Genomic DNA, 19,336 nt, shown 5'->3' on the forward strand with positions numbered 1-19,336 from the left:
TAACCAAAGGGAACATTCACTTAAAAATATTACTTTCTGCTTTTATCCTTAGTTTGAAAAAGGGAAACAACAGAGGGCTCACAAAAGGTATCGAGTTAACTCTTTGCACTGTGATCAGAGCCCAGAGAAAGAATGCCTCTGATTTACGTTTGGTGGGCATTTGAGAAATTTCCTTCCCCCAGACATATAAAGTCTATGCTGGAGTATTTATTTTTGAGAGCAAGTTGTTATGGCGGGGTGGGGGAGGGTAAGAGCAATAACTCTTCATAAAAGTTGTTTTACGTAGTTTTGTGAAAGAAAACTTCCTTTATTGCCATTATAGGAAGCTCAGTGTTCATTAATCACATGCAGACTGTCTTACTCAATGGATTTGAAGAAACTCAATATATTTAGAGGAAATCATGCTCATAACAAAACGTTTCTTAACCATGTTAAGAGGAAATAAAAGGTAATGAACTGCAAGATTGATATAATGTAAGGAGTAAACTACATAGGTGGGACACTTGCTATTTTTTTCATTTTTATGTGAAAATGTCCATGTGATTACTTTCTTATTTGAAATTAATATAGGGCTATGTCTTTAATGATTTTAATCTACCCATCTATTTTTAAAGATAATTTATAATTATAGTACTGGACTATTTAAAAATTTTAATTAATATGACATAACATTTTATAATTGGGGGAATACATTATCTGATAGAATCCAAATAACCATCTCCATGGTAGATATTTCTATTTTTCCAATTATTCACATTAAAAAACCCAGCAAGGGGGCGCCTGGGTGGCTCAGTCGTTAAGCGTCTGCCTTCGGCTCAGGTCATGATCCCGGGGTTCCGGGATCGAGGCCCACATCGGGCTCCCTGCTCAGCAGGAAGCCTGCTTCTCCCTCTCCCACTCCCCCTGCTTGTGTTCTGTCTCTCGCTATGTCTCTCCCTGTCAAATAAATAAAATCTTTAAAAAAAAATAAAAATTAAAAATTAAAATAAAAAAATTAAAAACCCAGCAAGAATAAGTAGGTGAATACAAATCTGAGTTCCCTAGTTACAAATTCCCTTTTTCCATTTATTTTTCCTGTTTGTTTTTGTTGTTTACATAGAGTATCTTTTATAATATTTTTTGTTACTTTTCTTTCTTGATATACCTAGACCTGGAACTTGAAATGAAACTTGCCAGAAGTTTAGGTAATGTAAAAGTCTGCTTTTCACTAACTTCATCACTTAATAATATAGATATGAATAGGGATATTTGCTCAGAAAGCTGATAGAGTACTTTTGTAGATGCTTTTAAAACTGGGAAATTTGTTTTAAATATAAATGCATAATGCTTCACTTTTGAGTCAAGAAGAGCTGAAATTCAATATCCTATTTTATATATTTAAATTTATAGGTAGTGTTTACTGAACTTGAGCACTTTCCAAAAGCTTATTTATATATTGCATTTTATTGCAGTATTTTAAAGGCTCATGTACAATGAAGTTATAAATAATAGATGTGCATCCAACCCCCACTCAGCCTTCTGCAACAGATGATAAAAGGAACATATTTATTTACATTGATTTTTTTTTCCTCTGTTAGATATACTGTCGGAAAAGATTAAATTTCACTTCAAAATTACTCAGTCTTCCTCAGGGTATATTTTTAAGTCATGTCAACATAATAACAAAGGTGATTTTTTTAAACAAGAGGCTAAACATTGCAGTAAAATAATGATTACTTCTGCATAAGATAATTTACAATACGCTGAAATGTAATGCAAGGTAAAATTATTTCAAGTTTGGAAAATGCAGGGCACTAAAACATCCAACGTGGGTTGTATGAGGATAATCAAACCTCAAAAGTTATTTTTGGGATGATGGAGCGGTTAGGTGTGGGTAAGTTAAGTAATGAGAAGAAAATATACATAAGGGGTATTCATGAACTGTGAAAAGTGCTGCCCTTCGATATTCAGCACTTTTTGCTGGTTCAGCAATTTGTAACTGGTGGCAGTAATCAGACTTTTAGAACTAAGTGCATTGTTCTAGAATTAAGTGCTGTGTCTCACAATCTCAGTTTCTCTCTACAATCCTATTTCCACCTTCACCTCTAGTCACAGAGTAGATACTCTGTTAGCATAGGTTTGCTGTATGGATTTACAGCTGAATTGATAACAATGTCTTGGTTGTATAGCAGCCTATAAGGAGGGGGACATAAACTAATGAATGTGGTAAGGAATAGGTAGGAAGAAATGCAATTATTACTTTAGTAACCTGGACTGATCCCCCATGTCATAATGCACAAATCCTAGTTTAACATTGGAAAACAGCACTTCTGTTAGCTCCTGTTTTCAAAGATTTTTAATAAAAAGGGACACCATCACCATTCCCCCCCCCGATATTCTATTTATAAAAGACAATAAAACAGGGTATACAATCAGTTCTCTGCCACAGTAGAGCTTTTTAACACTATGCCTTGCGATTCATTAATGAAACATAAAGTTAAATTATTTGATTGGGCAAAATGGTCCACAGAATAGCAACACTTAGATCACCTAAAAACTTGCTAGAATTATTGTTTTTCAACTTTGCCCTAGATGTATATATTTAAATTTATAGGTAGTGTTTACTGAACTTGAGCACTTTCAAAGAATGGGCCAGAATCTACATTTCCACAATTTCACCAGCTAATTCTGTTCACATTATAGTGCAAGATACAGGGATGCCTGGGTGGCTCAGTCGTTAGGCGTCTGCCTTCGGCTTGGGTCATTGTCCCAATGGTCCTGGGATCGAGCCCCACATCAGGCTCCCTGTGCTTCTCCTCCCTCTACCCCTGCTTGTGTTCCCTCTCTCTCTGTGTCTCTCTCTGTCAAATAAATAAATAACTTTAAAAAATTTTAAAAAGTGTAAGATATATTGAGATGTGTATGTGCATGTGTATGTACTATACTGAGTTATGACAGAAAATATATTTCTTAGTGTGGATTGTGGCCAAAAATGTTTCAAAGCCATGGCACCTCCTGTAGTAACTCCCCAATGGCAATTATGATAGTAGTTCAGAACACCTAAGGTGACAAAAACAAATTCAGTCATCAAAAATAAGATTATGAACTAGGCACTGCAATCTTCACTTTATAAATGAGGAAATTCAAGTTTAAAAATGTTAAAAAGTTTGATAAATGCTACATATCTAATAAGTGGCAGAGCTTGGCTTTGAACAAAGGAAGGTTATGTTGAATTTTAGTCTGATAACAACCCCTCCTACAAATCACTGAAAGAGATCTTTTAAAATTACTTAACAATTAAAAATATCATTTACAGGCTGCGATATGATTCATACTAACTTACTCTTCGGGTGACAATCGGGTCTATTTCTCTTGGGTCTTTGTGAGCAAACATCATCAAATCAGCATTCAAGGTCCGGATCCTCTGAAATCTCAGGCGAATATAGCGAGCAGAGGTAAATTCTAGCAGTTCAGGAGAAGGGTCATCAGCACTTGGTCTCCCATTGATCAAAGAGATGTGAATCTACACAATATAGGAAATAATTTAACAATTAAGGTTACCAAAAATGAAATATCTGGCTTTCTCTGATTTTTTCTTGGGAAAATAAAGTTCAGCTTCACATCTCCCAATTAGGCAGATGCAGGTTGATAATTTACTCACTGGAATATGGTGTAGTAATTGAGGAAGTTTACGGACCTTCTAATATATGTATAAGCAATTCATTTGTTTATATTTTAGGCATTCTCTATATACTGCAATTCCCCATATTCTTTTTTTCTAAGGCATTGCATCCACTTGATTTTGCTAGGATTTCCATAAAATCTTAAATCAATCATTCTTTTTCTGAAAATTGTTATGCCCTAAAATTATTTAAGAATCTGCTATATAGTGGGAAACCAGAAAACTTGGTTTTTAAAAGTTACAAAATTTCAGATAATACAGGAACTTAAAGTACTTCTAAGATTGAAAGTATCTAATTATACAGCCTTAAATATATACAGCAAAAATTGACACATTCGAAGAAAACTAGACAAATCTACAATCACAGTGAGAGATTTCAAAAAGTTGTTTTTTTGTTATTTGGCTTTTAGAAATTGATAGATTAAAAAGACAAAATAATTAACGAAGATTTAACATATTCTTTGAAAAATTCACTCTACGAAAATACATTGAAACCTGGATGGAATCGTACATTTTCAGGAAAATAATTCTGCACAATTAACACCAGAAGAAATAAAATCTAATCATGTAAAAAATGGAGAAATTAGCAAAGAACTACCCTCTAGAGGTGCACAAAGCCTATATTCTCTCACGGGCATCTCATGAGAGTAGAGAATTCTGATGAGGAAAAACTGATAAAACCAAAAGTATTCCTATTACAGATAAAGAAATTATTTCCAAATTACCTGAAGAGCTCCTATAAATCAACAACAACAAAAAGACCAACAACTAACACAAAAACACAAAACTATACAGGGACCATTCAAAGAAAAAGAAATATTAGTGGCCGTTAAGCTTTTGATAAGACAGTGATCCTCACTCATAATAACAGGACTGCTCATTTAAGTTTTTTTTTAAAGATTTTATTTTATTTATTTGATTGAGAGAAAGAATGAAAGAGAGAGGGAGGGAGAGGAAGAAGCAGGCTCCTGATGCGGGGCTCCACCCAGGACCCTGGGATCATGACTGGAGCCGAAGGCAGATGTTTAACAAACTGAGGCACCCAGGCGCCCCACGACAGCTCATTTAAAATACAGTAATAAACTGTTTCCATTTTTTCATGTTGTCAAAACCCCCAAATTTTTTTTTAAATTTTAAAATTTAAATTTTAAAAACTCCCTCATGGCAAGACTGAGGAGATATAGGAATTCTCTGACTCAGGTGTGGGTGACACAAACCACTATGAAGGTGAATTCAGCAATAACTATCAACATTACAAATGCCTAGAATTTTGACCTAGAAATTCTACTTCTGGGAAATATCCTACATATATATATATATATATATATATATATATTCCTACAGCATTTTATTTTTTTTTTGGTAATAGCAAAAGACTGGAAACAATCTAGTATCTGACAATAATGTATGGCTGGTTAAATAAGTTATACACCTATACAATGAATTACATGTATGATGAAAAGGAATGAGGAAACTCATAAAAGTACTGTACTTTTACTTTTTCTGTCCTTCGTAAATGCAGTATTCCCTATGTGACAAATTAAATCAAAATTGTCCAAAACCTGTCCAAAACACACACACAATTACAGGAGGCTAAAGAGACAGGAATACAAGAAGAGAAGAACGTGTGCTGGGCTGAGGGCGGTCCTTATGTACACTGAGAAACTGTGACTTGAGGTCACCCGCTGGAATTCTCATCCACTTTGAAAGACGATAAATCATGTGTGTTAATTATGTTTTTTGACAGGAGAGGCAATGATATGTATTTCTATTCCTAACATTCTGCATTTAGATAATCCCTGAGAGATTTTACAAACTGCCAATAAACTACTGAATCACTAGAAAAATAAATATAGCAAACTCTGAGATGAGAAACTAATTCTGATGCCATGAAGAATAAACTCAAAATGGTTCAGGATAAAAAATATGAAATGTCCCAGCTAACTGAGGCTACCTTGGATATTTAGTGGAGAATAAATTCACTTAACGCATTTGAGGATGAGAGAATGCAAAATCTTCTAAAACACTGAACCTCAATATCCTGAATAAGGTAGGAAATTCTAGAAGACTTAAGTCGGACTTGCACATTCCACAGTTCTGGTATCTAGCAGGTGAGCCAGAAATATGTTTAAAATTAAGTTGTCTCAATGACTTAAGAATGTATCAATTAAATGTAAAGCTTGAACAAATAGATGCATGAAGCAATTAAAATTAGTTGCCCTTAGAGATTTTGGCATCCAAGAAATCACCAGTGCCCTTGAATTCATGCTTAAGTTTGTATCTTATCAAGCTCTCCCTTCATTGCTTCCAAAAGTGCCATTTGAAAGAAAGGAAGACATCACCACATGTCCAGGATTAATGTTTCTGAAAATTATTAAGGTTTATTTGGTGTAAATGCTGTGGGAGCCATATCTGTACTGTACACGGAATCAGAAGTTCCTCATTTAAACATATAAGAACTTTAAAAAAAAATGGTGCACATGTTCTCATTTAGGTTAATAAACCATGTGATAGTGACATAAAGGATTCGGCAAAAGAACACTTCTCCTCATGGCTTCGGTATTTTCATCAAGCTCCTCTGCCAAGAGACCTTGTGAGTTAGTTCCAAGCTGTTTCTGGGATATAAAACCAGCCAGATGTTTGGCCATGTTGTGTGCAGCTTCCTTCCGTCATTTTTCCCACTCTCCTTCAAAATAAATCCTAATATTAGATAGGATATGTCCATTCGCACTTGGCTGTGTAATTCCAAGTCCACTGGATAGCTTTGCATATTTCCTGATCTCCGGCGGGGGGGTGGCGGGGGTGACAACTGGAGGGTGTCTATCTTCAAAAAGATGAAAAGTGTCAATCCTTAAGACCACCGCTGCCTTGCTGAGAGGCCGTGGGAAGTCTGTGGTGGTCTGGTGTCTTCTGAAATGATTTCCATTACAGACATGTTGGAGAGTATATGTTCATGCTGTCAAAGGAATTCATTCCCAACTGAAAATATCAGCCTGATTAACAGCCGGCTTTTTAGATTTTAAAATTACACACTTCTCTGAAATTAGTTTTCATAGATAAATAAAAAGAAAATGAAAACTCATGAGAAATACCCTTTTTTATGACCAAACATCTAAGTCAATATTATACTCTACCCATCCAAATAAATCTGTTTTTGTTCGTTGTAAGCATACTATTTAAATCACATTTCCTTTGCAGATGGATAAGACCTCTGTGCCTCTATGGCGTTTTTACTTTTGTGATTAGAATACAACTTAAAAATAGTTTTCACAGCAAATAATCAATTTTATAGTATGGATAATTGTCCCTTCTTATTATGTTTTTCTATTTATATTATTGCATCTGCTTTAGATTGCTGGAAGAGCTATAGTCCTAATATGTTCCCCAATGATACAAGTTCATTGAGTAAATGGATGGGTGTGAGAACGATCATTAAGGATCATCACTAATCATCAGAAACGTGGAAATGAGTAGTGGAAAGGATAGCGTTGACAACGTGCCATGTAGTATACTCTGTTCATACATTTAAAAAATCCCATTTTTATTACCAGTCTTTAAGGGTGCCAGTGACGTAAGTACAACAAGTTGAAAGTGAGGTGATCCGAGGAGATACAGCAAGAAAATCCATGTGTGTAGGATGAGATTAGCTGTCTATAGGCGTGGCCAAAGAATCTGTACAGAAGTAAGTGGCTGAGACTTGTGGGAACCTCTTAAACCCAGTCATGCTTAATAGAATGTTTCAGAGAGGGAGAGTAAGATTATAATAACTTTGAAAAGGGAGCTAATCACTTTTATTTTATCCTGTGAGGGGGGAAAAAAGCATATATTTGGTGGAAGGGGGGAAGCTGTGCGAAGCTTAGGAAAAGGAGATAGTGCAATAATTTGTCACTGTGTTTCTAGCACAGAGAAAAGGCTCTGGTTCTGGCCCCGGGTGGTCAATAGAAACCCCCAAACAATCAATTTTCAGTCCTCACCATACTGGATCTATTGTAGCATTTAAAACAATGGGTTACTCCCATGACTTCCAGGACACCACACTGTCCTGGTCTTCCTACCCCTCGGCTACCTTTCTCCCTCTCCCTCACTGCTTACTACTACCTCCCTCCTTTCTTCCCTGACTTTCTAATATTGGACCAACACAGTATCGCGTTTTTGGCCTGTTTTTTCTTTTCTATCCACACTTACTTAGTGATCCCATCAAAGCTCACCAATGTATATACCATCTGTAATTGTTTATGTGATTAATGAAAGTAAAACACACCCCGTGGCAAAAAATACATACATACATACATACATACCATCTATACTGCCGTCTCACACACCTGTATGTATCTCCAGGCCTAACCTCTCTTCTGAAGGTCAGAATGCAGATTCCAACTGCCTTCTGGATATACTGATGTAGCTGCCAAATAGGTATCTCAAATTTGTATCCCAAACTGAATTCTTGGTCTTCATCCCCACAATCTTCCCAACCTCACTGAATATAAGAAACAGCACAGAGGATCATAGGGGAAGGGAGGGAAAACTGAATGGGAAGTCTTCAGAGAGGGAGACAAACCATGAGAGACTCTTAATTTATAGTTAAACAACCTGAAACAACCTGAGGGTTGCTGGAGGGGTAGGTGGGTAGGGGGTAGGTGGGGTAGGTCACTGGGTGATGGGCATTAAGGAGGGCATGTGATGTGATGAGCCCTGGGTGTTATATGCAACTGATGAATTACTGAATTCTACATCTGAGACTAATGATGTACTATATGTTGGCTAATTGAATTTAAATTAAAAAAAAAAAAAAAGATAAGGAATAGTGCAGAGGACCACAGGGGAAGGGAGGGAAAACTAAATGGGAAGAAATCAAGAGAGGCAGACAAACCATGAGAGACTCTTGACTCTGGGAAACAAACTGAGGGCTGTGGAAAGGGAGGTGGGGGGGGATGGGGGAACCGGCGGATGGGCCTTAAGGAGGGCACGTGATGCGATGAGCACTGGGTGTTATACGCAACTAATGAATCACTGAACACTGCACCAAAAACTAATGATGTACTTACTATATGTTGGCTAATTGAATTTAAATTTAAAAAAAAAGAAAAAAAATAATTTCATCCTTTCACCTACTCAGTCCTCCAAATTGGAATCCCGCTTGACTGCTTTCGTTTTCTCTCTTTGGGCATCCAATTTGTCTACAAATCCTCTTGGTTTTACCCTCAAAATATATCCAGTATCCAAACATTTCTTCTCACCTCCCTTAAAACCATATTGGTGCCAACATTCATCATCTCCCCCTGCTGCCCCCACCCACCCAGGCACCACAATAGCTTCCCAGGAGTTTTCCCTGTTACCACTCTTATTTCTGTACAGTGTACTTGCAACCATAACAGCTGTTTTTTTTAAAAAATTCTTTACTAAATGTTTCCATCAACTTATTCTCTGTATTCCCTAAAAACAAAAATCACAAGTTTAATATTAATGATGTAAAATACTGTGCACCAAACCCAGCCCTCGTCATGCTCCAAGCTGGTCCATGTTCTCTTCACTTTTGTCGGCCAGGTGATCTTTGGTAATTTTGGCAGAAATTCCTCTTCAACAGATTATATGCTAGAAGCAAAAACTGGCCAGCAACTCACCAACGTAATGTGAACCACAGCAAAACAGGTCCGTTCCCAACTCAAGCCCCATGGCATAATCACATTCATCATTAGTAGACCGCACAAAAGTCATCATTTCCTGAACAGGAGCAAAAGCTTTTAGTTTCTCCTCTTCACTTAGTGCCTCAACAACTGTCCTGCAGATTCTCGAGGTTAGCATCTGTTTCAGGGATCCCTCTAAAAATTCCTTTGAAAATATAACTCCGCTCATGTCATTCTTGTCCTTAAACTCTTCCAATGCCTTTCTATTTCATGACCAATAAAAGCCAAAATTTTTGCAATGAACTACGAGATCCTAAATTATCTCAATGCCATTTCCACCCTGAAACACTGCCAAAGAAAACATTAACTTCGAGACCTCTTTTCCTACTCTCTCTATTCACATTGCTCTGGCCGGACCACCATCTTTGCTAGAACATGTCAGGCAGGATTTTACCTCAAGGATTTAGCACTTGGGGTTCCCTTGCCTGCAATGTTCTCTTCCCAGGTACTGCAATGCACAGTTTCTCGTCTCTTTCTACCCTTGCTTAAATGAGGTCTTCTTGGTGAGTCTTTCAGTGACTATCTAATTACGTGGCAAACTTCATCCTGGCATTTATCTTCCCCCTACCTGCTTCAGTGTTCTCCTTAGTACTTCTCTTCTAACACACCATGAATATGCTTTGCCTATTTATCATAATGATTACTTCTCTCCACTCTTTGGGTCATAAATCGCAAGAATTCAGGAATTTTGTTAACTGATGTAATCCCCAGCATATGGGACAGTATCTAGCAAAAAGTAAGTGTTAAGTACAAATTTCTGAAAAAATGAAACTTACGTAAATCTTGAATATTTAGCAAATTCAACTAGCTTTCTACCTAAAAAGCAATTTCATAAAATAATCAGATTTTTCTGATAGTAGGTGAGTAAATCTTTGAGTATGTTATTTCCACAAAATGAAATTAAAGTCACTAATCCTTTGTATCATGTTCTACCCAAGCATTTTGAGTTAAGTTGATTTAGAGAAAATTAGGAAATTAACAGCTTTGATCCATGATTTCCTTACATCTAAGTCTACTAGATTTTTTAATATTAGTTAGACATTAGTTAACTTCATTCTTTATTACACCAAAATTTCATTTTGACAGGTTCCTCTCAGCTGGGAAAAGCACATAAGTGTTTTTTCCAAGTTGTAAAACAATGTATTTAAACTTAAGGTCTACTCAACTTAATTTTGTTAGTCAGAGCAAGGTAGACCTTACCCAGTGGTTTGTGCAAATTATATCTGGCTATCTCAGTGTCCAACCTATAAAATTGATATACTATTATTTACACAAAAGTAGATGAAAAAACAATAAACTATTTTAAATTAAAAATTCCTTAAACCCCATAGACAAGCAGTAAAAATCTATAAGAATTAAAAATTACAGGGGCGCCTGGGTGGCTCAGTTGGTTAGGCGACTGCCTTCGGCTCAGGGCATGATCCTGAAGTCCTGGGATCGAGCCCCGCATCAGGCTCCCCGCTCAGCGGGGAGTCTGCTTCTCCCTCTGACCCTCCTCCCTCTCATGCTCTCTGTCTCTCATTCTCTCTCTCAAATAAATAAATTCTTTAAAAAAATCCAAAGAATTAAAAATTACATAGTACCTTGTTTCTAGCAGAAATGTTTTTTACTAAACCATTATCTTTATGGATTGTTTGGTTTTATTATACATAACTGAATAGTTATTAAAAATACCCATCCTTATCTTTTAAGTTTTTATTTAAATTCTAGTTGGTTGATGTATGGTAAAATTGGTTTCAGGTATAGAATTTAATGATTCATCACTTACATAGAACCTTCCTTACCTTATCAAAAAAGTTTCACTGCAATTTTTTAAAGCCTTTTCAAATCAATGCATTATTTTAAAAGTCTTAAATATATGAAAATATATGAATATATGAAAATTAAGGCCTGGGTAATAAAAATATATTGGCTAGATAATAATGAGGCATAATATGTCATTTATAATACAAGTTAATAAAATATTTAAACATTTCAGACTAGAGATTTTCCTATCAAGAATCTTTAGGGCCTTAATGAGGAAATGGGGCATTATGGAATCAATGTTTTTCCAGTCCATTTTTTCTAGTTATATCAGACACAGTTTATTGAAGTCCTCTTTCCAATTTCTTTTACCCCGTATTTTGTTATTTGCTCCAACTAAGAGCCGACACTTTTATGATTATTTTTATTAATTCAAACATTGCTCATTTGCGCATCCAGAAACTGAAGTACTTTGAAGGCTTATAACACATGCTTACAAAGCTTTATCTCTGGTCTGCCTCTTCACACTTCAATATTTCTCATTCATTCACTTACTAATTTATTCAAAAATACTTATTGGCTACTTAGTATATTCCAAATCACTGAGTCATTTTCACTTCCCCTTTTGTGCTGTGGTCTAATCTCATCTCTGGGCTCCTTTTTTCAAACTCCTTTTCTGTCTCCCCAATGCTCCCTGTTTACACAGATATAACTTTATACATCTTTCAGGTCTCAGCTGAGATGCCAATTCTTTCCTTCCACGAACATCTCCATATCCTGTCTAGGAGACCCTCCTGTGAATTCTCTGAGCTCCCATGACTCTCCCCTATTATCACTGCCTTTTTACTTGCTTGTGTCTGCTACTAGACTGTAAGTTAAATGAGAATGGGAATTTTGTCTTATTTCCAATGTCATCTTGGTGCTGAACATAGTGAGTAGTACATAGTGGATTCTCAATAATTATTTATTGAATGAATAAATCAGTATCAGAGCCCAATATTAGAGACTATTATAGAACTTCCAATGAGTTAACTCTTTCCTCAAACATTCACAAACTGTGTATTGGGTATGTCATTTAAAAATTGATTTTGTATGTCTTTTACCTATATTTTAAAATCCATTTATTGGATATACATCAAGAATTTTAGCATGAATTTTGCTGGCTATGATTGAATAAATCTCCCTAGAGCTGCAATAGTTCAAGTACCTAAAAAGATATAGGAGTATCTCTGTAGTCCTAATATTTGGATAAGTCAACAAAAAATTATTTAAGATACTGGTAGAGCCATTGCTGAAGAGACAAATAATAGGGTACATTTGTATAACGGTGTACATCCCTTCAAGTATCTCAATATTCTTACTTAACAGAACTACAAAGACTTTTTGCATGCATAGTACAATGCAGTGACTTAGTTTGGATGGTCCTTAATAAGTATCCCACTACCATGAGAAGTTTACAAGTTTTATAAACCTAAGCAAAACAATGACTCTTCCATGCTTGATGACCACTGAGCTACTTGAAAAGTAATATTCTAATATATAAAATGTCAATATTTTATTAAAATATGCACATTTAATATTCTAATTTGCATTTCTGTGTGTGACTTTAACTTCCTTAACTAACCTATCTCAATACAGGGAAATGTCCGCTTAATGAACTGTTTAACAAATATCACTGTATCATTGACTGCTCTACCCTTGACTTAGTCATAACAGGTCTTTCTCTCCCCACAAGACGATATTTTGCTTTGACACCTACTTGGTTCCAAATGCCCCCGAAACTTAGATTTTTTTCCTCCTGTTTTTCTTTCTTTCTTTTTTTTTTTCTTCTCTTTCTTCTTAGAACTACATTTCTTGCATTTGTCATTTCTGGATAAAAGCTTTCATATCTCCATGAAATATTTAAACAGATTCTTCACTATTAAAACAATAGTCATTAATAAATTGCAGCATAACAATAAAATCAGTTCTCTTCAAGGAGCACTTGTCATGTTTTTATTTTTCTTCTCTCCTAGTGAAACTAGTTAAATATTGTACTCCAAAGTTTTGCATAGCTTCTCTACTGATCAAAGAACATCTCCCTCCCTCCCTCCCCTCTCTCTCACTTTGTATCAGTTACTTATTCTTTCTACCAATAGCACATCTTATGTGGCAGCACTGTCTAACTCCTATGGACAGAGAAGGGCAAAGTTTTTTAGATAAGTAAAAATATAGAGGCAAATCTCAGCCACTTTAGGAGTTTCAATTTTCTCAAAGTCTCAACACTGGTATGGTCCTTTTTTTCCAAAGTTTCTGGTGGTCTTCTTGCTTTGTACAACTCAAAACAATCCAGAAAAACATTTATTTCTAATCCACTTGCTCCAAAGAAGCTTAGGTTAGTTTCATCTGAAACATGCCCAGATGGGTGAACTATAATCTGTCATAACTGAATGGAAGATCCGGGTATCATTCCCACTGGTCATGATGTATAAAAGGGACAATGACAACTAAGTTGCTAAAATTTTCAAAAAGAGAAAACTATTACTAAATACAAATATAACTCCCCCCACCCTTTTATGTTTGCTCTAAAAGAACCTTGACATGCAGGTTCTCATTGTACATCTATTTGAAAAATTTATAATTATTTTCAAAAATAATTTTTAAAACTACTCCAAGTTAAAAATTTTTTATTACTTGTGTTTCTCTTTTGCTAGTTAAAGTATTTAATATTTGCAAGGATAAAAGAAGAGCTGTCAAAATAGGTTTTCTCAATCTCTTTTTGGGAGCTTCTCATTTAAATTTTATCAAATGCACATGCCATTACTAAATCTTCGTGCTGTCAAGCTAAGACTATATAGGGACACAGACATCATCTGAAATTCATAGCCAGGAAAGAATCTAAGAGGAGTCACTTCAGAGCAGGCCATGAGGGAAAGTCACCAGAAGGAAAGTTCTCTCACTTTCCTCTAACATTTGCTTTGCTCCAAATTTTGTTTGGGTGTGCCTCAACCAGAGAGAGACTAAGAGAATAGTTTCATTAGTCATCTATTCCAACTTCATAGCTATTTCAGAAATGCCTCTGCAATACATAATACCTTGCACATAAAAACAATAGCTATTACTGTGTCCTTACTGAATACAGACACTCTTGCATGTGATCTGTGTAGACTAACTCACAGAGTAGCCAGTCACTTAAAACTTACAACAACCGTTTTCGAGGTCGATATTATCTCTTTAAGAAGAGAAAACAGATATTGACCTTTTAACAAGTAGGGCTAAGTTCATATAGCTAGGATTTGTTCCAGTTCTAGTCTGACTCTGTTGGCTGAACTCCTCAGCTCAAACACGACACAGAGTAGAGGTTGTGTGAGCATTTGTTGAAGAAATAACAGCCAGTAATCTAGGCACTATTTGCAGATTTTAGCAACAAGAAGCTCACCCCTGGAGAGAGAACTTTTCCATGCACCCTCCCTCCATTCTCTTATTTGCTTTACTTCCATTCTGGTCCTATCTAGGACTGACCCGAGGATTCTAATTCCATTTTCTCTTTGTTGTCCTTTTGCTCCTCTGGAATTCTCTCTGTTGTTTGATTTCCACAGCTCTTGGCTTTTCTTCATAAATTTGGATCAAATTGATCTTTACTAGTTTTATCCACTCTGGACTTGCTGAGGTAGACTGTGTACCGTGCTCCAGGGCACCACTCAGGACCCGCCACCAGATTGGATGCCCAGCCTCCTGAAGTCGACTAAAGGTCAAAGGATCACTAAGCTAAGGACAGTCTTAGACCTGATTAACACCTCCTGGCATTGATCCATAGCAGGAGGGATCCTCCTGGTAAACAGATGCGAAGCTCAAAACCAGAGCCAGAACATGTCTGAGAGTTGAAGTCTAAAGCATCAATTATCCAGAAAAGAACTAACAATCCGCAAGGTCTTACTAATATCATAATACATGAAATTGGTTATGACAGGTTTAATATTTAAGTATTGGAGTAAGTAAAACCCATTCACTGGTGTGCGAAATAATTAGTTGATAGTTTACAGTAAAATCTACTAAGTAGGAAGGACTAAAACCTCAAATTATAGGAAGAAGGGGAAAATAATATGTTAATAACAAAAGCAAATATCTGTAAAACTAACATGCTTTTCTTCACTGTGGAGAGCTCTTAGAGAAAGTCCCAGACAGAAAAAAAGCAACCGAGAGTACAGTGACCCACATTGGAAGGACAGAACAATCAGTACATTTGAAAGACACATAATAAGAGCACAAAGGAAAACTTAAGCAACATTTTCCTGTTTTGTTCTCAGTCCTTGTGTGGGAACACTTGTTTAAAATTTAAAAAGTCTTGGAGCAGGAGGTCTAAATACTGCGCCAGATCCTGTGTCATTAGATTGGAACAAAACCTAGATGCGTGCTTGAAAAAGAAATCCAGTCTCTCTCTTCCATTCTTATTCTCTGACTCAAGGGTTCCTCAGAGAGCAACTGTGAGTGCGTGTGCATGTGTGCGTGTGCGTGTGCGTGTGGGGGGGTTGCAAGTACATAAATGAAAAGCTGTATAAATACGTTATTTTGATTTTTTTCTCCCATTGCTATAAAAGCACCATTTTGGGGGTGGCCATTGACCTCAACTAGTTTATTGTTCTGAAAAGTTCTACCTCAAACAACAAGATATAAGAGACTTTAGATTACAGAGTCATACTAATACTTAGAGAAGAGTTTGAACATAGACACAAGGTTCTCAGGATTGAGCATGTCCCCTAGGCTACCTGTATTTCTAACATCCCTAACATATATGTCTGCAAACTGGACTCCCTGTGGTGAATGCCCACGTGCCTTCACCCTGGGACACTTACATATCTGCTCCCTACTCTCACCAATATATGGACAGGCTCATTCTCTAACTGTTCCCTTCTTTGCCACCTTCCTCTCTCATCTTCCTTTTGCTTTCACGTTATTAATTTTTTATTGTCTTCTTCCATATCCATATCTTTATTTCTCTCCCCCTCCCCCTCCCTCCCTCTCCTTCTCTCGCTCCTCCTCTCTCTCTGTCTCTCTCTCTTAAACTCTTGTCCTGCTTCATTTCATATTACCTTTAGAGTGAAATTGTACATCCATGGTTGGTCAAGTTTCTATGCTTTCAAGTGAAATCGTATGTTCTAATATCTAATTATGGCCTCTAGCTTAGCTTTGTAAGAGGGAAGTACAGGTTTCCCCTCTCCAATCTTGATTTTTCATTACACAAAGAGTAAAATAATAAACAAAAAAAAAAATTGAGATTTTTTTTTGCAGAACAAAATTTCATCTTTCCCTAATTAAGGGATTTTTATTTCAGTGGATTTATAAACCTGAGTACCAACGAGTCTGTGTATAAGATGGTAAGGATGTTTGTACACGTATGCTTCCCTAATTTTGGCTAAGCTTGTGCCTGATGTTTTGTATAATTGTGTGTGTGTATATGTGTGTCTTCGTGTGTTTTCAGATAGTTAATCACTGTTTAAGACCTTATATGTTGGGGACAGACAACCTGGATTCAAATTCTGGCTCTGCTTCTGACTGCTTGTATGAATTTAGGCACCTGAATCTCTGTGTCTCAGTTTCCTATGTAAAAGGCAAATACAAATTTATCATACTGTTTGCTGAATTAAAAGAGATAAGGCATACAACCTGAACAGAAAGATGCCTAGCACATAGGAAAAACTATTAAGCGCTAGTTGTTGTTACTCTTGAGAAAGTAAGAAAAATAATACAAATGGTTATGTGTATCTCTGCTAAGCAGAATGTGCTGCACCCTTTACAGAAGTTACCTATTACCCACCTGAACAGCCTCAGACAATATAAGCCGCAGTGGCAAAGTTCCCTCCCACAATGGAAAGGTGATTCTGGAAACACTAAGAAGGATACACATCCACGGGAGACTACGCATCAAGAAGAGCAGGACACGTGCCTGCATTTTGCCTTCTTACTCATAACCAATTTCACACAAGGGACAAAGACAAAGAAAGATCAGAGGGATGCCTGATCATATGCCCTCCAGCTTTGTGCCAGGCTGCGGCTCTGGGGATGGCCTATATTTCCATCTGCTGACACAATGGCCGTTGGGGCTGGCGACAGATGACAGACAGGTGACCAAGTGCCAACATGGGGGTTACAGGAAGAGGAGGCTGTGGAACCCCTGACATGTGGGCAGTCGTTGGGGAGAAGACCAAGATGAAGAACAAAAGGATGTGATGTGGGAAGGGATCTCTGTAAATATGACCTCATACTGAAGATTTCGTTGGAGTTGCTGGCTTTGCAGGATACACTGTGATGTCACAGAACATTCAAAAACATCAAGGTTTTCAAAAAAGGCTTCATCCAGGAGGCTCAGTGTTAATGCGGCACACTGTATGGAGCAACAACACCACAAACACGATCCGTGTCAACAGCCTCCTCAGTTCGGGTCCTCCCATTAGTCTGTACAGAGTTGGATCATAATCATTTATTTACTGGGTTTGTAGGATGCTGGCTCTGCACACCCTTGACATCTGTACAGCACCAACAGATCTCCAGTCCTTTCAAAGAAACAGAGTGCACCAAGGGACCTTTCCTCCCACACAACCAGGGGATGAAGTTTTCTGTAGATTTACTGAGTACACAGTGTTCTTGTTCCTTTGCTGGACTCACACTAATAACTGACCACAGGAAGCTGCAGGGCCATGCCCTCAAAGAAGCTAAGATACAGCTCGTGATGCTGGTTAGCTGGCAGGGGGTGGGGACGTGCTGAAAGCCAGAGCCTCCTTTTCTGCAAGAATTCATGCAGACTTGTGAATATTAGAAACATTAAACCTTGAGAAAAATGAATAAACAGCTGATATGAGGTCATTGATCATGATTGCAAGTTATTTGCCTAAAGTGGATTTTGGTTCACAACATTCCCTTTTTTCTTTCCTCTTGACGAACACAGTGTGAGTGAAAGGTAAAGGGAATAAAACATTTAATCAATCATCCAGGGGCCAGGGCTGAATTGCTTTCTGTTATACATTTGCTGCCAAGTTCACAGAAGCAGGTTTGTTTTCAATTATTTGTAATATGCTTTCCCAGAAGAATTTATAATGGGCTGTTTAGGCACTGTTCCCTTTGCTATTAATGACAAAAATACAACTGTTCCTCCTTAGCAAAAAGAAAAGGAGTTAAATTAGGAAAATTGTTATAAATGTTGCTGCTGGGCTTAAGAGTGTTTGGGTTTGTTTTCATTCTAAACTAGCTCCAATGAGAAATGGCAAGAAGACAGTTTCATTTCTTCTTCCCTCTTGCTGTGTTTATTTCCACAATAAGAAGCTAACAATCTCTTTTGGAGATAGTTTATAATAATGACACCTGTACAATGTTAACAATAAGTATATGTCATGACTGTCCATGTTATCTTTGTGGTTGTAACACTGTGGTTCTTTGACAAAAAAAAAAAAAAAAAAAAAACGTACAGTGTAACTCCAGTGAATATTCATGGGTCAGAATGCAAGGTTTCCAATCTCCCCACTTCTCACTTATCTCAGGCTTCCCTGCCCTGCATCTTCTCCCTAGGCCTCCCGTATCCCACCATCATCAGCATCCCGGCCATCTTCAGTATCTCTAAGTCTGATAAGTTGTGAACTGAAGCCATAGTCTCATTAATAGGAGATGCCATTCCTTATTAGAGGTCTGGGTATGGCAGTATTCCGAGAAACACAAGGAAGAATATCTGAATTCCTATTTATATGCATCCACAAGGGGCTGATTACCTTGTGGAAAGACGATGTATAGACTTTCCTAATTCCAGTCATCTCACTCCATAGCGCAGAGCCAGAAACCACAATGGCCATGTGCCAAAGCCCCCTTCTATTCACAACGTACATCCCTAGAAAGCTGGTTTTGAAAAATCTTGGACCCATGGCTAGTGTTAATATGGAATGGGTTTATTTGTAGGCTTTTCTGAAAACCTGATCAATTTTTCTGTCCCTTCTCTAATTTCACTTCTGATAATTCACCTTCTTTTCTATTTCTCACCCTTTCATTATAATTACATATGATTTAATATATCTCATGACCTTCTATCCTCCAGTAATGTGCTTTGACTTAAACAATCCTTCCTCTTCCTGCTACATCTATATCCCTGTTTCTTTAAAATTCCTTTACTGAGTCTCTAAAGTATGTTATTTAAAAAAAAATAAAAATTTACCTTATTCTCAATTCTAATTCACCACATTGTATATACCTGGCTCTCTTCTCTCACATTTATACATTCCTTTTTCCT

The 19,336-nt window shown here is 36.9% G+C and overlaps 1 protein-coding gene across 8 annotated transcripts in view; it reads right to left on the minus strand.

Moving 5' to 3' along the window:
* LAMA2 (laminin subunit alpha 2) overlaps window positions 1-19,336 on the minus strand; it is a 615,089-nt gene that overhangs the window by 356,813 nt on the left and 238,940 nt on the right. For all 8 annotated transcript variants that reach the window (XM_027602582.2, XM_027602583.2, XM_027602581.2 and 5 more), the window contains exon 5: window positions 3,323-3,502. In XM_027602582.2, coding sequence (XP_027458383.1) covers window positions 3,323-3,502 — 180 coding nt within the window. The remainder of the gene's footprint in view (window positions 1-3,322; window positions 3,503-19,336) is intronic.

The sequence above is a fragment of the Zalophus californianus genome, chromosome 7, assembly GCF_009762305.2.
Source record: "Zalophus californianus isolate mZalCal1 chromosome 7, mZalCal1.pri.v2, whole genome shotgun sequence".
In the NCBI taxonomy this organism is placed as follows: Eukaryota; Metazoa; Chordata; class Mammalia; order Carnivora; family Otariidae; genus Zalophus; species Zalophus californianus.